This window comes from Schistocerca gregaria, chromosome 2, assembly GCF_023897955.1.
Source record: "Schistocerca gregaria isolate iqSchGreg1 chromosome 2, iqSchGreg1.2, whole genome shotgun sequence".
NCBI lineage: Eukaryota > Metazoa > Arthropoda > Insecta > Orthoptera > Acrididae > Schistocerca > Schistocerca gregaria.
Genome location: NC_064921.1, coordinates 697,664,809 through 697,686,969, shown reverse-complemented (window position 1 = coordinate 697,686,969; position 22,161 = coordinate 697,664,809). Strand labels below are relative to the sequence as shown.

The 22,161-nt window shown below is 39.3% G+C and overlaps 1 protein-coding gene across 1 annotated transcript in view; it reads right to left on the bottom strand.

Moving 5' to 3' along the window:
* LOC126335939 (agrin-like) overlaps positions 1–22,161 on the bottom strand; it is a 366,195-nt gene that overhangs the window by 79,573 nt on the left and 264,461 nt on the right. The window contains exons 21-22 of the mRNA XM_049999415.1: positions 12,622–12,786; positions 9,487–9,713 (exon numbers count right to left, since the gene is read on the bottom strand). Coding sequence (XP_049855372.1) covers positions 9,487–9,713; positions 12,622–12,786 — 392 coding nt within the window. The remainder of the gene's footprint in view (positions 1–9,486; positions 9,714–12,621; positions 12,787–22,161) is intronic.

Below are 22,161 nucleotides of genomic sequence, written 5' to 3'. Positions count from 1 at the left end.
AAGATAATATGTAATCATTCTGACCTATTATTTCTGTTAATCACTTATTTCCACTCTGGTAGTCTGAATCTATGGATTTCATTAATAATTATAACTACACTTATCATTCACACACCCAGTCAACCACAAAGCAAACAGCAACTGGTTTTCACCCGTACATGTTTATTTGGCTCAGCTCGTGTAGCCCCATCGCCTTTTGTCTGCGGGAAAGGTTTTTTTTAATTTCTAGATGCAGCATAGATTGCCATGGCAGAGACATCATATACACTGTGCATGCATTCAAACATCAACTTATGTTTTGTTCAGATATCAACTTAAAATATGTTCAAGAATGCTCAAAGGCCAAAAGGGATGCATTTCAAAATCATACGAACAATCAGTATGCCAACATGTGCTGGATGCTAGGAGCTTTGTGAAACAACTTCCCCCTGAAGAATATGTATTTGGCACCTCCTGAATTTGCCACCCAGGGACAGATACCCCAGTTTGCCCCCCCCCCCCCCCCCCCACCCACCTGTCATCATGACCCACTGTATTACAATAACATATGTCGGCAACTGTTTATTTATGAGTAAATATTTGTAGAACTTTATATACCTGATTTCCAATTTGTATTTATAGTATCATAATTGACAAAAGATTATGTTTGATTTTATTGCATCTTTCATTGTATTTCTGCATGCCAGGAAGGAGAAACTGGTAATAGTCAGAAAGAGAAGCCAATCACAAAATTAATAAAAAAAATTGTTTTCCAACTAGGTGAAACTACTTCCTTCATTACCATGCTACTTGAGTGAATTAGTTCCTGTATCATAGACAGCAACTTGTCAAAATAAGTGACATGCCCATGTCCATTCTTACAAAGTTCTGAAATTCCTGTGTATCTTTGGCCCTCAATTCCTTCATTAACAGAGAATATATGCCACTGCCTTTGCCCCTCCTTCTCAGCCAGGTCCGAATCCAACAATTTCTGGCTTTTTATCATTGTTATCCTGCCCTAAGCATTACAGGCACTGCCAGGGTAATAGCTAATAATAATAATAATAATAATAATAATAATAATAATAATAATAATACTTTGTGTGGACACCAGAATCAGTAACTCACCAGAAGGCACATGTGACTGAGTGGAATATCTGGTTAGACTCCAGAAGTCAGTTTAGAACCATGTACTGTCTGACCATGATGTATTTCTTCAAACAACTTATGGGAATTCAGCCAGGTAGTATTAACAGCTGAAATATCGGCAGTTCCTGTTAATACTACCTGGCTGAATTCAAGTTGTTTGGAAATTGTATACACCAGGAGAAATTCAGGTCTCACACATTGTATGTTGTGTTATGAGGGTAAAGCAATATCGTCATACCAATGTGTTATCACTGTTAAGGGTATGATTCCTACACCTAATAGGGAAAGCTACCATATGGGTGTCCCATGACAACTGTATAACATGACAGGAAGATATTTTGTTCCATATTGCAGTAATGTGCAGTAACAATGCCAGCCATCTTGCATCAGTTATGCCACATCACCAGTCCCTCAAGATCAAACCCAAAGCATTGTTGTGAGTGATGTGTATCTTGAGTGTACTGTGTGTAACAACTACCATCCAGTGCTCAAATATGAACTAAATACTACTACAGCTGTCGCTTCTCAAAACAAAGCATGCTCTGACATGCCACAACAATGACTGCCATCAAACAATCTACTGTTGGACTTTCTATAAGATGCAGCAGCCAGTCTATCAGTTCATGATTCAGCAGGTCAGGTTGCACTAAATAGGAACAATAATGTGAATTGTGCTTCAGTTGCAATGTGAACAATATGACCACCATGTATGGCACAGGCACAGTACAGCAGGTGACACATTACTTGGATGAGAGTACCAGATTTGCACCCAAGCCCTGATTGTTCCATGATACTTTGTCACTTATATCATTCTGCATGACAGCATCAGTACAGCCACAACCAGCTTATACACCAGTTCTGAGGCACGGCACACAACCCAAGCTGCTGCTGTCCCAACCAAAACAATAGGCACTTTGGGTAACAACAGTATAACATGTGTTTGCTTCATTAGGAATTTTGGATGATAACTCTCAATTTGTGGCATTAATTTTGACAGTTAACAGAGTATTCTGACATTGTCAATGTTGCCATCCTTGAACTGCCAGCATGAAATGAATCTGAAGTGACAAAATCTGATTTGCTCCATTGTTTGTCACTCGTACATGAACAACAACTGAAGCAGGCCACCTTCGATGAATGACTTGTGGACAAGACTTCATTTCAACTGTGGCACTGACTATAGACACTACTCAACATGAACCTCACGCCAACCGTGCCATTATGGAACCTATGGTTTGTCACGCTCCCACTGGAGCTACAACTTCCAATGATCACCCATGATGCAGATCCACTAGAGAAGAAGCTTTCCCTGGCAGACAGAATCTTCACTGTGCTACAGTACTAAACATCACTGTTATGGAAAATGACATGAGTGCAGTGATAGATCTCAGTTGAATGCCACCGATGCTGAACTGCTCTGACATATGTTGAGAGGGCACAATGGTGATGTCACCACCCTTACCCAGGATACTGAACAGCACGATAAGCACTCCATTGCTCTCCTAGATTGCAATGGTGCACCAAATGCCACACCAAATTGTTGGTGTCATGCCCAGTTTGGTGACTTGGCAAAGAACTGCAAGCCTCCTTGCAGTTACTGTAGACACTCCACAATAGTAGCACCAACCTGCACTGGCACATCAATCTCTCAATGCCCACAACACACAGGACAAATATACTGAACAACACTTCACCCCCAGGGAGAAGGGTCTGTATGTTCGATCAAAGCATGTGTCAATAATTCCTTATTGATAAGGGGTCAGACATCAGTATGGTACCAAAGGAAACAAATGCAACACTATCTGGTGCAACATCTCTACAACTCCACACCACAAATGACTCACATATGACTATACATGACATCACTAAATGTACCATGGAATTATGCTTTGATCAACAGTTTCCATGGACTTTATTCACTAGAGATGTGAGTGAATAAATTTTCTATAGAACTTTCACCAGATTTTAAGAAAATCAGGGCTACTTCATAAGGAGAAATGATCATTTTAATAAAAAAGAAAAATCAGAGTTTCAGTGAAAAGATTTGAATGGTCATTTTTTAATGCTTTGTTCGTGAGTGGAATGGTAGAGAAATAGCTTGAAGGTGGTTCAATGAACCCTCTGCCAGACGTTTACTTATGAATTGTAGAGTAGTCATGTATATATTTATTAATCTTCAACAAATTTTTGTCTTATACAATAATGTCCACACTCTTTTTAAGCTGCCTTTCAAGAATAGAACAAATCTCAAATTTCCCATGACTATTCAAAATGTTATTGCCAGACACCAGAATATATTGGACTAAAAAATCTATAATAAACTATAAAGTACCAAAAACACTGATATAGGTTCTGTGAATACTATTAGCAGAAAAGTGCTATGATTCATGGAGGACAATTTTACAATTTGAGATACAGAATAGTACATTTATCTGTATACTGTTTTAACTATAAATGATTCTGCAGTAGGAAGCTTTAAATTATGTAAAACATTCTATTCTGCTTCTCTTTTGCTAAGTAGTAACAGTTTACTATAAATTTAGCAGGTTTCCTATATAAAAAAGAAAAAAGTTGTAAGTCTAAACAATTCTGCAATAAACAACAATACAGAAATTCCTGGATGAAATAATACATAAAATAAAGGGAAGGTAACCGCTCACTTCTACATCTACATATATCTACATATATACTCCAAGACTTACCAAGCGGGAAAGCGCCGGTAGACAGGCACATGAACAAAACACACAAACACACACACAGAATTACTAGCTTTTGCAACCGATGGTTGCTTCTTCAGGAAGGAGAGGGAAAGACGAAAGGATGTGGGTTTTAAGGGAGAGGGTAAGGAGTCATTCCAATCCCGGGAGCGGAAAGACTTCCCTTAGGGGAAAAAAAGGACATGTGTACACTCGCGCACACACACACACACAAACACACACACACACACACACACACACACATATCCATCCGCACATACACAGACACAAGCAGACATATTTAAAGGCAAAGAGTAAGGGCAGAGATGTCAGTCGAGGCGGAAGTACAGAGGCAAAGAAGTTGTTGAAAGACAGGTGAGGTATGAGCAGCGGCAACTTGAAATTAGCGGAGGTTGAGGCCTAGCGGATATCGAGAAGAGAGGATATACTGAAGGGCGAGTTCCAATCTCTGGAGTTCGGATAGGTTGGTGTTGGTGGGAAGTATCCAGATAACTCGGACGGTGTAACACTGTGCCAAGATGTGCTGGCCGTGCATCAAGGCATGTTTAGCCACAGGGTGATCCTCATTACCAACAAACACTGTCTGCCTGTGTCCATTCATGCGAATGGACAGTTTGTTGCTGGTCATTCCCACATAGAAAGCGTCACAGTGCAGGCAGGTCAGTTGGTAAATCACGTGGGTGCTTTCACACGTGGCTCTCCCTTTGATCGTGTACACCTTCCGGGTTACAGGACTGGAGTAGGTGGTGGTGGGAGGGTGCATAGGACAGGTTTTACACCGGGGGCGGTTGCAAGGGTAGGAGCCAGAGGGTAGGGAAGGTGGTTTGGGGATTTCATAGGGATGAACCAAGAGGTTACGAAGGTTAGGTGGACGGCGGAAAGACACTCTTGGTGGAGTGGGGAGGAATACATGAAGGATGGATCTCATTTCGGGGCAGGATTTTAGGAAGTCGTATCCCTGCTGGAGAGCCACATTCAAGGTCTGATCCAGTCCCGGGAAGTATTCTGTCACAAGTGGGGCACTTTTGGGGTTCTTCTGTGAGAGGTTCTGGGTTTGAGGGGATGAGGAAGTGGCTCTGGTTATCTGCTTCTGTACCAGGTTGGGAGGGTAGTTGCGGGATGCGAAAGCTGTTTTCAGGTTGTTGGTGTAATGGTCGAGGGATTCAGGACTGGAGCAGACTCGTTTGCCACGAAGGCCTAGGCTGTAGGGAAGGGACCGTTTGATATGGAATGGGTGGCAGCTGTCATAATGGAGGTACTGTTGCTTGTTGGTGGGTTTGATGTGGACGGATGTGTGAAGCTGGCCATTGGACAGATGGAGGTCAACATCTAGGAAAGTGGCATGGGATTTGGAGTAGGACCAGGTGAATCTGATGGAACCAAAGGAGTTGAGGTTGGAGAGGAAATTCTGGAGTTGTTCTTCACTGTGAGTCCAGATCATGAAGATGTCATCAATAAATCTGTACCAAACTTTGGGTTGGCAGGCTTGGGTGACCAAGAAGGCTTCGCTTAGAGGAAGCTTCCTATTTATATGCCAACCTATTTATGGGTCACTTAGAGGCAGACAGAATACAGAATACTTCCCGGGACTGGATCAGACCATGAATGTGGCTCTCCAGCAGGGATACGACTTCCTAAAATCCTGCCCCGAAATGAGATCCATCCTTCATGAAATCCTCCCCACTCCACCAAGAGTGTCTTTCCGCCGTCCACCTAACCTTCGTAACCTCTTGGTTCATCCCTATGAAATCCCCAAACCACCTTCCCTACCCTCTGGCTCCTACCCTTGCAACCGCCCCCGGTGTAAAACCTGTCCTATGCACCCTCCCACCACCACCTACTCCAGTCCTGTAACCCGGAAGGTGTACACGATCAAAGGGAGAGCCACGTGTGAAAGCACCCACGTGATTTACCAACTGACCTGCCTGCACTGTGACGCTTTCTATGTGGGAATGACCAGCAACAAACTGTCCATTCGCATGAATGGACACAGGCAGACAGTGTTTGTTGGTAATGAGGATCACCCTGTGGCTAAACATGCCTTGATGCACGGCCAGCACATCTTGGCACAGTGTTACACCATCCGAGTTATCTGGATACTTCCCACCAACACCAACCTATCCGAACTCTGGAGATTGGAACTCGCCCTTCAGTATATCCTCTCTTCTCGATATCCGCTAGGCCTCAACCTCCGCTAATTTCAAGTTGCCGCTGCTCATACCTCACCTGTCTTTCAACAACTTCTTTGCCTCTGTACTTCCGCCTCGACTGACATCTCTGCCCTTACTCTTTGCCTTTAAATATGTCTGCTTGTGTCTGTGTATGTGCGGATGGATATGTGTGTTTGTGTGTGTGTGTGTGTGTGTGTGCGCGAGTGTACACCTGTCCTTTTTTTCCCCTAAGGGAAGTCTTTCCGCTCCCGGGATTGGAATGACTCCTTACCCTCTCCCTTAAAACCCACATCCTTTCGTCTTTCCCTCTCCTTCCTGAAGAAGCAACCATCGGTTGCGAAAGCTAGTAATTCTGTGTGTGTGTTTGTGTGTTTTGTTCATGTGCCTGTCTGCCGGCGCTTTCCCGCTTTGTAAGTCTTGGAATCTTTGTTTTTAATATATTTTTCCCATGTGGAAGTTTCTTTCTATTTTATTTACATATATACTCCGATAGCCAACAAGCAGTGTGTGGCGGAGGGCACAATTCGCACCAAAGTCATATTTCCCCCCTTCAGTTCCACTCGTGGATAACGCGAGGGAAAAACGACTGCCTGAATGCCTCAGTATGAGCTCTTATTTCCCTTATCATTGAATGGTGATCATTGCTCAATTTGAAAGTTGGTGGTAATAATATATACTCTACATCCTCGGTGAAGAATGGATTTTGGAATTTAGTGAGCAGTCCCTTCTGTTTAGTGCGCCATCTATCTGCAAGTGTGTCCCACTTCAAACTTTCTATGAGATTTGTCACGCTCTCACGTTGGCTAAATGTACCAGTCACAAATCTTGCCACTCTTCTTTGGACCTTCTCAATCTCTTGAATCAGACCCAACTGGTAAGGGTGTCATACAGACGAACAATACTCCAAGACTGGATGAACTAATGTATTGTAAGCTATTTCCTTTGTAGGAGGACTGCATCGCTTCAGGGTTCTACCAATAAACCGCAATCTAGAGTTCACCTCACCCATGACTTGTGTAATCTGATCATTCCATTTGAGATCATTTCAAATAGTCACACCCAGATACTTGACTGATGTTACCGCTTTCAAAGACTGATCATTTATTTTGTACTCATACATTAATGGGGATTCTTGCCTTGTTAAACGCAGTAGGTTACACTTGCTAATATTGAGAGATTACTGCCAGTTATTTCACCATGCATTTATTTTCTGCAAATCCTCATTGATTTGTTCACAACTTTTTAATGATACTACTTTCCTGTTGACTTCAGCATCGTTGGCAGACTGACTGATGTGTGATGTGTAGAAACACACAACATAATGTAATATTTATACTAACTTTCGAGGTCTTGCTCTTCCTCTAGCAAAGTACACACATTCACATACACAACCGCAAAGAAATCCAGATACTCATATCGGCAGTGAGACTGACTGTTGTTTATTGATTATTAAGGGCAGCTGCCTGGGTACAGGGAAGAGGGGATGACATAGGGAAAGCTGCACAAGATAAGGAAGGAGTACCTTAACTCTGACAGCTGCCATCCATTCCACATCAAAAAGTGCCTTCCTTACAGCCTCACCACCTGTGGAAATCAGGAGCTGTTGAAATATATCAATAACATTAGGAAAGCCTTCATTGACGGTATCCTATTCAATTCATCCATGACCAGATCTTCTGAGCCATCTTCTACTCTGACACCATAAACCTGCTCAGAAGCCACTGACTAGCACTCCTCTGATCACTTTCTTCACCAAAGCTTTGACTACCTTTTATCATGCCCTGAGATGAGGGATATCCTACCCAAAATTCTGTCCATGTCACCCAAAGTGTTGCTCACTCAACCTACAGAATATCCTTGTCCAACCCTACTCCAGTCCTGCTCCCAATCCTGCACCCTATGGGTCATGCCTTTGTGGTCGACCCAGTTGCAAGACCTGTCCCACACAACCACCTATAATTTCCTACCACAGCCTAGTCATGATCATTTCCTTCCATATAAAAGCCAATGCCCTGTCTGAAAGCAGCCATATTATATATGACCTAAGCTGCAATTACTGTGCAGCATTCTATGTGTGCATCACAGGTAACTAAGTGTTTGCTTGCATGATGGGCACTGCCGAACTGCGGCAAGCTGCAAACTTGACCATCCAATCGTCAGACATACTGCATACACAACAATACAAATGACTTCAATAGCTGCTTCACTATGCAGGCCATTTGAATTATCCCTTTGAGCACTAGTTCCACTAAACTAAGTAGGTGGGAATTGTTTGTCCTGCAGGTCCTGCGATCTCGCAATCCTCCTGGATTAAACCTCCACTAACCTGTTTCCCACTGGGTCACCTTACAATTTCACTCTCTCTTCAGTCTCCACCACTCCTTTCTTGTCCAGATCATGTACTCCCCCCCTCCCCTCCTCTTCCTCCCTTTCCTTCTCTCCCCGCCCCCTTTCCACACCTCTCCCATTCTCTCATCCCTCTCTCCCCCTTCATCTCCATTCCTCCACTTCCTTCCCTTACCCTTACCCTCTTCCTAAGTTATATGCTCTATCCCAAGTACCTTCCTCTCACCCCACTACCCACTCCCCCCTCCCATGCCTCTACAACCTTCTCTACACCTCCACAACTCCCTCTAACCAGCCTACTGCTCTCAATAACTGACAATCAACAGTCGCAGTCTTGCTGCAGCCATGAATGTGAGCATTTGGGTTGTGGGGTGGTGTGTGTGTGTGTGTGTGTGTGTGTGTGTGTGTGTGTGTGTGCGCGTGTGCACTTGTGCTTGTTTTACTGTTCACAAAATTGAGGGCAGTAAATGTTATCCATTTAATGAGATGCTGAGGGCAGTAAATGTTATCCATTTAATGAGATGCTGAAGAACCTTAAGATCTGGACCTGTTATTCTGTAACAGATGCATTACATTGACCATCAAGTACTGGTAAGTAGCATCCAGCATAGAACCCAGCACTGAGAAGACACAGGAAAAAGCTCATCTCATTGTACAGCACTAGCAATCACATAAGAACTTGTGAACCACACACTGACACAGAAAAAGTGTAAGTTTTGCAGTCTAGTCACGCTTTCACCTTAGTATCTCCCTTCACATTTCTTGATTTTATGAAAGTCACTAGCTCTGCCATTTACCATTATAGGAAAAACAATATTAATTTTGTTGCCTCAACTGGAAGACATGGTATGGTGCTACCCTAATAAATTTCTGGACTGTAATGAAAGTTTCACAAATAACAAATATAAATTAAACAATAGAAAATCCATGATGGAATAACAGCAATATGGAAAGATAGCAGTCTATCTGTTCCATATTGTTGTTACATATCATAATTTGGATGTCATGTACAAACTCATCCAAAAATATTATTCTATTATCACTGAAATTTGCAGATGCACTGAAAATACAATGCATGTCATTTGACCAAAAAGGAAAAAAATATTTTGATTCTGTTTGCTTACCTATTTCACAGAACTGTCCCCAGTGTCTTGGGGAGCACTTGCAGTAATATTGTGCCAAATGTGGTTGACAAATGCCATCATTTTGACATGCACTAAAATTGCAAGGTGGTCCTGACCATTGTTTAATATGTTTCTTGTCTACAATTTCTAGGACTTCACCATTCACAATGACACGCTGCACTGCCCCATCCAATCCAGGTCCAAGGCCTAGAGGTTCATATTCTCTCCTGTTAAGGGATGTCAGATATGGAGATTTATTTACATGCTTTGCAATTTTGAAATATGTATTAATATGCAAACAAGAGAGGAAATTGAACAGTTCAATTCTGTAATCAGTAACTAGACTAGTTTTTCACAATCTTACATTTCTGGATATCTATCACAAAAACATCCTTCCATTATACACTCCAAACTCCTAGTTTCCACTGGATCTTATAATGGTATTACTCTTTAAGATTGTGCATATAGGGTGTACATTAAAGTCATATTACTCTGTTCTTAAACCAAAATATTTGCTACTGTTGCATTTATATATTTATAGACGGTCCAGGTCTTCAGCATCAAAATTATTCTGGTGATGAAGCATCCTAAGCCAAGTACTTTGAGATAAGGCTCATGAGTCATAAATGAAAATGTCTTGAATGAGCACTCCATGTAAGACAAATATTTGTAAACTGCTTATGTTTCATAATAAACAACTGCCTGTCACATCAAGATTAGTCACTCCACTCTGAAAAACAATACACTGACATCTGGGATGTGTCCACTGGGCAGTTTATTACAGTGTACAGTTCATAAGAGGTTGTTGATGATGGAGCATTAGTCGTTACAGGAATCCACAGACATGCATTTAATTTATGGTATAGCAGGACATAATGCTCAGAAAGCTGAATGCAGGCACAGAGAAAAGTTATGCAACAGGCATCATCCTAAATGAAAGATTTATGCCTGTGCACAGAAACTAACAACAAAGCTGAGTGAGTCAAGCTTCAGGCAGATTCATGCAGCAGAATCTGAGGTGGAAGAAGATCCATCAATAAGCACCTGTCAACTGGCCCAATTAAATGCACACTTCAAAATATGTAATTATCCCAGTCATGCACAAAATGTGTAAACAGCTGGATCAAATGATGAGTGGCACAAAGTTGCATTTAATGAGGAGAGTAGATTTTAGACTAGTATCAGGCATGCTAATTTGTGACTGTTAGTCAGATTATATCAGTCAGCAACATATAAAAAAAACTGTCAGGTCTTATTGTGTGCAGATGCATAAGCCATACTTCTCTGGCATTTGTTGGAGGAACACTGAACAGTGTGGGATATGTGCAGTCCATTCTGCTTGGCTTTTTAATGGACCAGAGGCATTTATTTTTTTATTATCTACACATAACATGTAATGTTACATGCATGATGTTACTAACTATAAATTAATCTTTCACAATTACAAATTATAAATATTTTACAATATGCTACAATTACTATACTTGTTTCTAGTACAGGATTGTCTCTGACATTATTATTCATGTTAAGTCCAAGTTATACAGGTATTTTTGGATAATCCACTGCTATAGTAGCATTTTAAAAGTACCCCCTTTAAGGCATCTTAACTTCATTTGCTGACAAATTATTAAACAAAAAAAAAAAACAGCTCTTTTGACATACGGCCTTTTTGCTGTTAAAGTTAATCTTCTGTTAACCATGTGAAAGTCTTTTTTGTGCCTTGTATCATTGTTGTGGTGCTGTCTTCTAGCTAGGGAATGCTCATGTACAAATTTTTTGCATTACCCAACACAATCTTCAAGATGTCTTCGTAAGTACAATTACCAGACAATATCTCTTACCAACAACATCCTTTCACCTTTTGTGACCACAGATAAACATAGTGAAAAATACTGTTTCCCAAAATGGCATCTGACACCATTGTGACTGTCTCTACATATTTGGAAAGCTAAGTTTTCGATACAGGATACTGTAACTGTCGTCCCAGACAATCTGTCTGTAGGTGTGTGACCCTGTGATTATGATTATATACTGTGTACAATAAAATTTTTCATGTTGTAAAATAGAAGTGTCAAAAAAACTGTCCAAGTAAAATATATGTGGCACAAAAAGTTCTGTTAAAATGTAATATATATTTAGAAGTATGTTGATTACAAAGGTGCAGACTATTCAGAGCTATGCCACCATGGAAAATGTGTAGCTGTAATAATCACAATAATCAAAATGAAAAATCTGGATCAAAACAGCAGGAAACTACTACTGAAGATGCAATATGGTACCCTCCTTCAAATACCTCACAGGAATCTTACTATTCTCAGAGGTGGACAGTTGTGCAGACATTGAAAGAGCCGTGAAAGTTCAAAAAGCATTCAGAACCACTAAAACAAAAAGCAATATCATGAATCACCATAATAACAAAAAGTAATATCATGAAATAAAATTTGAAAATGCAACATTACAGGGCTGTTCATTTTACAGGAAGCACTACATGCATTGGAGACCATAACTGCTGGAAAGCACACGAAAGTTGTAGAAAATGAGAAATAGGAGTGGAAAAATCTTTGAAAAATATATGGATTCACACAAGAAGATGAAATTTGGATGAAGGGGAGAACATCTGACCTCTACACACAAACATAATGTTTCACTAACATTGTACACAAGAATGACTTGAAATTTAATGTCAACAGACAACCCACTAAATGTCTACTCAACATTATTAATTTAAAGAAGGTCAAAGTCACCTGGTAAGAAGAAACTAGGGAAGATTTACGAGACATGAACAATACAGAAGAAAATATTATCAATTGGAATATTAATAATGAAGCACTTATTCCTGGAGAAGCCTAAAAACAAAAAGAAGGCTGATGTGAGAGTTACGAAAATCCAAATATAGTTTGGCTTCTCATCTTGGATTTATCAAGTAAATGCAACAAATTCTTCTGAATATAATGATGTTAATTCTTCTATGAAAAGCCAGAGTTAAAAGCTAATACTTATTAACAGTAATTCCAAATCTACAGTCTCATAAGATCAGCAGTGCCACTATGGTTAGTTGAAACATTCATTGTCATTGGTTTATTTCTAGCAAAACATTTCACATACCCTATGAAACTTCAGCTAATTATTACTTACGGGACTCCACCAATGTATAGGGGAAGTTCAAGATTTAGTTCAGTAAGTGAAGGTCCAGAAGATCCTTTTGCCACTGAACCCATGTCAAGCTGTAAGGTACCATCTTGCTCAAAACGACTAACTTTGACAGAGTGCCACTGCCCCACCATTATGGTATCCTCAGAACTGTCAAAAAATATAAAATTATTTAACATTTATAAATAAGGTCAATGTGTGAATGTAAGTATTCTGTAATAATTTATATATATCTAAAAACTGTGATGCACATATAGTCAACCAACAGACTTTATGCACAATATTGATCGTTCTATGATACATTCATTTTTTTATCAAAAGAACTATAATTCTGGACTTAATTTCTCTGTTTAATATGAAATCTCTCAAGGCCTAAAACATTTCCAAGTACACTGTCAGTAGATATTCTTCCAACCAGACATTTTGGAAACAGAATACAAACTAGATAACTGCCTATCACACTGTGATTTAACACTGTACCAAAACACATACTACTGGGATAAACAATAGCTAGAACTGATTTAAAATTCTTTGAGAGATAAAATAATGTATTCATTATAACAAAACTTTGTGAACCCTTCAGGATTACATTACTTTAGTTGCAACAGATTTGAGGTCTTTTTGAAAATCATAGATCTTTAGCAAAAGAAATTTCTAGAAAAGACATGATAATTTTGTAGACAGGAAGGGCACATAAGATGAACCTTGCTGTGGCGATGTTTAAAAGGCTATGAACTACATACAAAGGAAATGAATTCAGAAGTAGCACAGGTCTGCTTAGGATGTTGAAGAGATTGAGAGAGTAAGAAAATGCTTGTTTGAGAGATGAGGAGATAATATTGGGCCTCATATTAATAAACAATTTTAAACAATAGCAGCTTTGGTAGAGAGCTTTGCTCATATAGCCAAATCAGTTGGATGCGTTTCTGGTCAAAAAGTATTATGTGACAGAAAGTTTTGTTTTTCACATTTGTAAGGAATCTGCAGTTCTGAAGCTGGCTAAGATGGCACTCACGTTAGCTGTGTATTCGTGCATCAAACAAGCAGTCAAAAAGATATGTTTTTTCACAAATAGAATGGTATATCATGTGATAGGTTGGTATTTCCTGGAAAATATGATAGTTGGCTAATTCCGCTTCTGGTAAAATGAAGATCAATATCAAGTAAAATAGCATGAAATTCAGAAAAGAAATATGAGAATCATGTTTGTGGTAATGAGTTCAAATGTTTCATGGAGCTCATCCTGACTGCACGTTCAAATACAGGTAATACTGTCACTCTACTGACCATATCCAAGGACTTTAACGAAAGCCTTCTTTAAGCAGCCCAAAACAGTAAATGAGGGAGCCATCCTGATTTTTTATGATCACATCCATAATTTGTTTGTTTGACTCTGATTCAAAGAATAAAGAATGTCTTCTTTTTTTCTGGGTGAGAATGAAGTATTATTTTAGGTAACCTTTCTTTACTCTTTGAGTATTTCAACCATTCATTTCTGTAACATTCAATCATTTTAAGTTTACAATTTTAAACTACTGCCACACACCTATGTTTCTCCTTCTCTCTCTCACTCTTATATCTGTTACTGATCTCAAAGTCTCATTTAGCAACCTGTAATCTGATTTTGTAATTTACTTTTAATAGTCATTACTCACTGTCATAGAAACAATTACTTATAATCATGGTTTTAAGGAAGTGTACTTTGCTAGATGTTTTGTCCAATGAGTTTCCATGGATTACATGCACTTATTTTTTAAAATTTCCAGCTTATGACTGATTTAGATTCTTGAATGTCTGACGCACTTCAGAAAATTAAATTTGATAAATAGTGCAATGCCATTAGTTGCAAGAGCTAGCAAGTATTATATCAATGAGTATTCTATAAATAACATTACTTTAATTAAATGTATAGAAATTTTGAGTTAAAATGTCTGTACAATTTTAACATAGTTCATAAACTTGTCATTGTAAAATGGTTTACTGGTCTGATTTGATAATTTGATCCTCTATAAATATAAGAGTGGAAAAGAAATTATTTGTTACACTATATTTACTAAAATCTAGAAGTTTAAGTTTAGTTTTCAACTTTATAATGGCACTGTCATAATGCATATAAGTTTAAAGGAGTGATTTATACTTCCAGGTCAGTTTTTATAGTTAATAAAGTTACACCTTTTTTCTATTTGCATAGTTCTGTTTCTAACAGTTCATTTACACACTGCCAAAAGTATCTGAATAATATACAAAATTTACTAAATTCCTGTTTATTTTCTATGAGCAATCTTGGCATGAAAAATTTATGCATATGGAAGCCTGCTTTCCAAAAGCCATTCTTCTATCCAAGGACAATATTTTCTGTATTTATCAATCTCACTGTTATAAAACTTGGTGTCCTACAGCTGACTGCATTTTCATAAGCTTCAAAGAGGAAATGGAAACAGCTACATGGCATCCCAGATTTATGTATATCTGGAAGAAAGTAGGGTTGAAATATATGACTTTGAGTGAGGAGCTCCAGTTTCAGATGCAAAGCCTTGGGAGGGGCTTGTCTCTTTCATTGACTGAAAGCATACCATTAAAACAGGCCCTACATTTGATCAAATTTGATGAGCAGACATTTCATGTGATCTTTTGAGTTTTCTAAGCAAAGTTGATAGTTAACAAGTATCTGAGTTTGCGGCCAAATTGTAATTTCTTCTTTACACAATATTGCAACTGCTCCTCTGGTTGTCTTTGTCAGGCATTGAATGCAGATTTTGTTTTTGGCTGTTTGGACTCTAACTAAACTGTGAATGGGACAAGCTGCATGCTGACTTGTGATTGTGCCACTGAACAATAAGACAGCCAATAGACATTTAAAATCAACTAAAAGGATATACCAAAACCCAAAAAGGTTATATTACTTAATACAAACTATACATGAGCTGAGAGAGAGAGAGGATGCATAGGTAGATAGATAGAGAGGGAGAGAGAGAGAGACAGACACACACACAGAGAGAGAGAGAGAGAGAGAGAGAGAGAGAGAGAGAGAGACACTTAGTGTTAGTTTCCAAGAATCTTGGTTAACACCTTTATTGCTTTGAGATTTTTTGTTATCTGCACCCACAGTACTTGTATTTCCATATTTCATTTCTTGATCACAGGTGAATCAGTGTTCATTTTTTACATCTGGTTCCCGTGTTCTTATTGTCTGACACATTTGTATGATACATGATACACAGCCAGTTTTTGGGGCCCCAGATTTCCTTGCATCCAACAAAATGTATCTTTTAATTTCACTAGTGGAATCAGTATACATTGGATACTCTATTTTTGTAGTATTCTCTTGATCCTCCCAGGAAGGGCACAAGCACATGGCAAATATGTGATTCTAGCTTTTTCCTCAGAGGTGTCTTCAAAAATTCCTACACCTCTAGTAAATCCACCCATGAATAAAATTCATAATGTAAATAGAATGAGATGTCAGTTACCTTTCTACGATGTTTTAGTGAAGAGAATAGTGAATGGATCCATGGGAAAGAATGATTAAAAGAAATTCACCCACACCAATACTTACCTGCATGTCAAAAGCTATCAACAACAATCACAGTGAAGTTCCACACTGAGAGCAATGGTCCACAGAACATGTATGCTGTCAGATGAAGAAAGCCTTACTGAGGAACTGAGACATGTGAGGGATTTTTTTTTTTTTAATGAATAGGTGTTCAGAACAACAGAATGAGTGTCTCTTAAAACACAAAATGACCACTCTGCTGAGGGAACTAACACCTACGAAAACAGGTGAAATCACATAACTTTCATACACTAGTACCATTTCTGCGAAAATAAGAAGAATATGGTGTCCCAAATAAAAATGATCTACGAGGTGTGACAATAAAGTAATGAGACTGATTTTCTTTGCAAGATGTGGCAACCCTGCATGCTTGCGTAGGCACAATATCTTTGACCTTGGTCTATAAGCTGCTTCTAGTCCAATCGGCACATTAATGCAACTGCTCAGTCATGAGTTATGCTGTAATAAGTTAACATGTGTTTGTGTCTCTCATCATGGAAATGGAACCGTATAATATTGCTCAATGGTATGCCATTTCTTTTTTCCATTAAATTGAGTGAAAACGTGATTACAACTTAAGGTAAGCTTCAGAAGGCTTTTGGAGAGGATGTTTTGTCAATAGCTCAAGTTTCTCATTGGCATAAAATGTTTAATGAAGGCAGAATGAATGTTGAAGATGAAGAGCGCAGTGGACGACCATCAACCTCACAGGTGGATGTCAACTTGGCCAGGGTCTGTGAACTCATACGATCTGTTCGAAGATTACCCATGAAAATGATTGCAGAAGAACTGAACATCAATTGAGGAATGGTTTGTCTAATAATAACTGAAGATCTTGGTATGAGAAAGATTTGTGCAAAAATGGTCCCCAAAACACGGAAAAATGTGGCAACCAATCTGTTAGAGAAAATGGAAATCAATCCAGAATTTTTGAGCCATGTTATCACTGGTGATGAAAGTTGGTTTTTTCAGTACAATCCAGAGACAAAACACCAAAGTTCGCAATGGTGCTCAAAGGGATCACCCAGGCCAAAAAATGTTCGCATGTCAAAGTCAAAAGTGAAATGCATGCTTGTGTGCTTCTTTGATTCCAAGGGAATTGTTCATGAAGAGTGGGTGCCTCCTGGACAAACATTTAACAAAAATTACTACAAAGAAATTTTAGAAAGACTTTGTAAAATATTTCTTCATGTCTGTGCCAACATTGCTGATAATTGGGTTCTGCATCACAATAATGTGCCATCCCATACTGCTCTGTCAGTACAGCCATTTTTAACCACAACACAAATTTCAGTACTACCACAGCCACCTTATTCACCACATATTGCTTCATGTGACTTTTTTCTATTTCCAAGAGTCAAAATGGCAGTCAAGGGATACCATACTCAAACAACAAAAGATATCCAAAAAACTGTGACGAGGGTCTTGGAGGATATTACAGAAGATGAGTTCCAGAAATGTTACCATCGATGGCAGAAGCGCTGAAAAAAGTGTGTGCAATCAAAAGGGAACTACTTTGAAGGAGACAACACTAAACTTTACTATAATGGTAAGCAACATTTTTTTTCACATCAGTCTCATTACTTTATTGTCATACCTCGTATAAGAATAATACATAAAGAAGACCTCGCACCCTCTGAATAAGATGTAAAGAAGACCTCCCCTCCCAATATACTTCTCCATGTCCTCATGCATTGCAAGCTTGAGCTTACTGCAGGTGCCTGCGCTGCTTTCCTATCCTATACCACTGCTGCCTCTCCCTCCTACATTCTTACCCTGACACCTGCTGCCATTACTTCCCATATTTCTATCCTACTCCCCCCCCTCCCTCCCCCCCCTCCACCAACCCCATCTGGGACAACCCCCTAACCTAGTTGAGCTGCAGAGGTACACGTCAATACTATGCAGTCATAGAGCACAATATGGTTGTACAAGTGTGTGTGTGTGTGTGTGTGTGTGTGTGTGTGTGTGTGTGTGTGTGTGTGTGCGAGCGCACTTGTGGGGGGGGGGGGGGGGGGGGGAAGAAGGGGTGGGGAGAGTATGAGCTCCAGGCGCACCTTTCAGAACCCTGTAGACTAAGTCATGGTGTTCCACATGGCTCTATTGTAGGTTCCTTTCTTTTTTGGTATGCATTAATGATTTCTCATTACACAATAAGGATTCTGAACTAGGTACTGTTTGCAGATGACACCAGTCTATTGATTGAAGGAAACAAAGAAGAAAATCTTATTGCATCTGCAAAAGATATGATGAAATAAGTATCTGAATGGTTTACCAGGAACAAGCTAATGTTAATCCCCAAGAAACAGTACTTTTGAATTTCCACACAGATCAAAATAAAAATGCAACACAACTAGTAAAATGTATAGAAAATCAAAACATTAGTGCTGTCATTGAAGCTAAATTTCTTGGGATACATATCCAGGAAATTCTTAAAAAGAGCTCTCATATCACATCCCTAAATTCAATACTAGCAACCATGAGCTATGTAGTAAGAATAGTGCAGAAACAACTAAGGCTGTATACTTGGCTCATGTATATTCAATACTGAAGTACGATATCATTTTCTGGGGTAATGTACACCAAGTCAAAACAGTTTTCAGGGAACAAAAGGCAATTATAAGAATAATGAAACAAGTGAGCAGCAGAAAACCATGCAAACCTTTCTTTAAAGACCAAACGATCTTATCCTTTCCCTACATAAATACGTGGAAGTAGTCATGCCTGATGTAATTTGTATCTTTAATTGTAGAAGTAAGTTATAAATATACAATATTTAATAAAATTTGTAATTATTAACATTATAGATCCAATTTATTATAAAAATTTAAATTATTTACGTTTGAGATTTGTAAAGCCATATGGCCCAAGAATGTTGTAATAAAGTGTTTTTTTTATTCCAGAGATCAACCAGCGCCCCAGTAAAATAGACTCTGAAATAAAAAATCGGGACCATGGATTATCAGATAAAAAGAACATTAGTGATAACAGCAATATGCCATTAGTTATAGCGAATGTATATCTACAGTGCTTAAGAACCAAAGTGGACCTTTTATCGTTCTTCGTAGAAGAAGTGAAACCAGATGTTTTTTGTATCTGTGAGCACTGGCTGAATGAAGCAGAGGGTGACTGTTACAAATCTGTTGAGTGTTTGGATGTGATAAATGTATGGTATAGAACTACTGCAGCTCACGGTGGTGTGTCCATGTATGCAAAGAAAAATCTTAGTGTAAAGGAAATTGATTTAAAAAACTTTTGTACAGATACGGATCTTGAAATAGCTGCATCAACGTTACCAAATATTCATCTCACTGTTATCTCTGCATAGCATTCAACTGATGGTAACTTCGAAAACTTTATTGCACTCATGGATAACTGTTTATCTTACCTTACACACACACACACACACACACACACACACACACACACACACACACACACACACACACACACACCTTAAATCTAAACTCACATTGTGTGGCGACTTCAACATAAACATAGGATGTGGAAATACTAAAGAGAGGGGTTTCATGAACTTAATGAACAGCTGTGGGTTGTTTGTAGCAAACCAGCTCCCAACAAGAGGTGTTGCCTATCTAGACACAGTTGTCACCAACCTCAGTACTTGGGAATATAATATCAGTGTAGTTGAACCAATGATTGCAGAACACAGTGAACTAATAATGGAGCTTATTATCGAGAGCAAAAGTGAACTGCAACCAATCACATGGCTCTCAAGTTACACATTCAGTAAAAGGGCTATCAAAGAAGAAAGATTTAATTACCTTAAAGCAGCACTGTCTAGTGTAAACTGGCAGCAGAAACTTGCAGAAATGGGATCCAGTGACCCATTTGAATGCCTATTCCCAACCTTAAGAACAAAATTTGATGACATTTTCCCAGAAATCCCCAAGAAGAACTCTGCAAGCAAGTTACAAGGAAGGGAAAAACCCATTAAAGGGAAGATATGGTATACAGCTGAGCCAAAGAAATTATGTACAATGTATCACCAAAATATTCAGAGACCATATGGAAATAGATCTTCCAACTAAAGACCTGCTTCACTGTAACTATTTAAGAGCCAAAAAAATCTACCGAAAGGCAGGGGAGGATGCAAAAAAGAAATACAATGACAAGTTCATTAAAGAGGCTCATAATCCATGTAAAGCAGCATGGAATCTGGTAAATGAGCACAGTGAGAAGCCTACTTCCATCTCAAATTCTGGTAGTCCTGATGCCTTTAACCAGTACTTTGTTAGCGTAGTGTAAAGTACGGAAAATGAAATACCAGTTTCAGGTTTAGATCCAATGGCCAATATAAAAAGTGTAAGCTGCACTTTTAAAAACTGGGAGGAAATAGACCCTGAGGACCTTGTAAAATATAGCGAAGTCTTACACGCATTCAGAGAGTCGAGATATCTATGGTATGCCCTGCACAGTACTGAAGAAAATAATACCATAGCTCAATCAGCCACAGTAATTAACAAGTGTTTATCTTCTGGTGTCTTCCCAGATTTTCTGAAGGTGGCACGGACAGTACCAGTCTACAAAAAAGGTAACCCATGCAAAGTGCTGAGCTTCAAATCTATTTCAATAATACCCATTCTTGCTAAAGTCATGGAGTCCGTAATGAAACATCAGATACAAAATTACTTCAAAAACAATAAACTCTTCCAGGACACACAGCATGGTTTTCGCAAGGAAGGTCAACACTTACTACACTTACTACAATCACCAACAAACTTTCACATACACCTTTGCCTTTAACCCAAATAAATACAGATTCGTTTACAGATATTTTCCTCCTGTTACGAGTATATAATGACAAAGAACAAGGAGAAACATATGCTGATTTACCAAAATCCTTATTAGCCAATTTAGAAATATGATAAGTGCGAAAAGCAATAATGTCTCTGTCAACAAAACTTTCAAGTCCAGGAACATTTGGTACTCCTGTGCCACCACAAACAATGGCTATGGTAAACCATCCGTTACCATGACCAAATGAATCGTTTATATCTAAACTAAAATTAAGTCTGCAACTGACGAAAACAGCAGGACCATCCAGCAGAGCTTGTGCAGCGACCGACTTAACTGGAATACGATTCTTCTTGTCTCCAGCTGTTGTAGCAAATTCAATGTTCTCGATGGTCTTGTAGACTGTTTGTTTAGAACGGTGATGATATCTTCTGTACGGCATCTTGGCAGCGTTCAATACAGCTGCCTGTGCAGCAGCAGCAGCGCGACAGAGCCGCTGCGCGGCGCTCGCTCGCTTATATACATGTCCGAACATGCGTGACCTTGATTCAGACTTAGAATATTTCTGCCTGCTGGCGGAGCGTTATCCCGTACGCGGGCACTAGTCACTTTAGGTGCCCGCGTACGCTGTGCGCCAGCCAGGCGCGCTGCCAAGATTACGTAAGTTGGTCGGCGGGTTGCGTCAGCCGCCTTTGTGGCGTGACATGCTGTTGCCTCCTTGAGCCCCCCGGTTCTAGATGTACCCTTGTCCGGTTCTCAGCTACGCTACAGATCAGTTTGCAAACAAAATCATGAAGATAAGGGAGGGGTTTGAAGATAGAGAGAGTGTGGCATTGACACTCTGCGACCTGAGCAAGGCATTTGATTGCATCTCACAAAAGATACCGATTAATAAGCTCAAGTATTATGGTATTGAAGATGTAGTGCTAGCTACTCTTCAATCTCTCTAGAAAACAAAAGACAAATAGTATCACTCCATGGAGCAACCTCCCTAGAGCAAAAATTAGAGCATGGTGTATCCCAGGGATCCGTCGTAGGACCCCTCCTGCGCCTTATCTATGTCAATAATATAGATTGTATCTAGAGTTTGCTGATGATACCACGCTCTTTGCCAAGAGGAAAACATCTTAATAAACTCTGTTGAGAGCAGATGCACTCTTTGAAAGCATTAAAGAGTGGTTCATCGAAAATAAAATGAAAATTAATCATGAAAA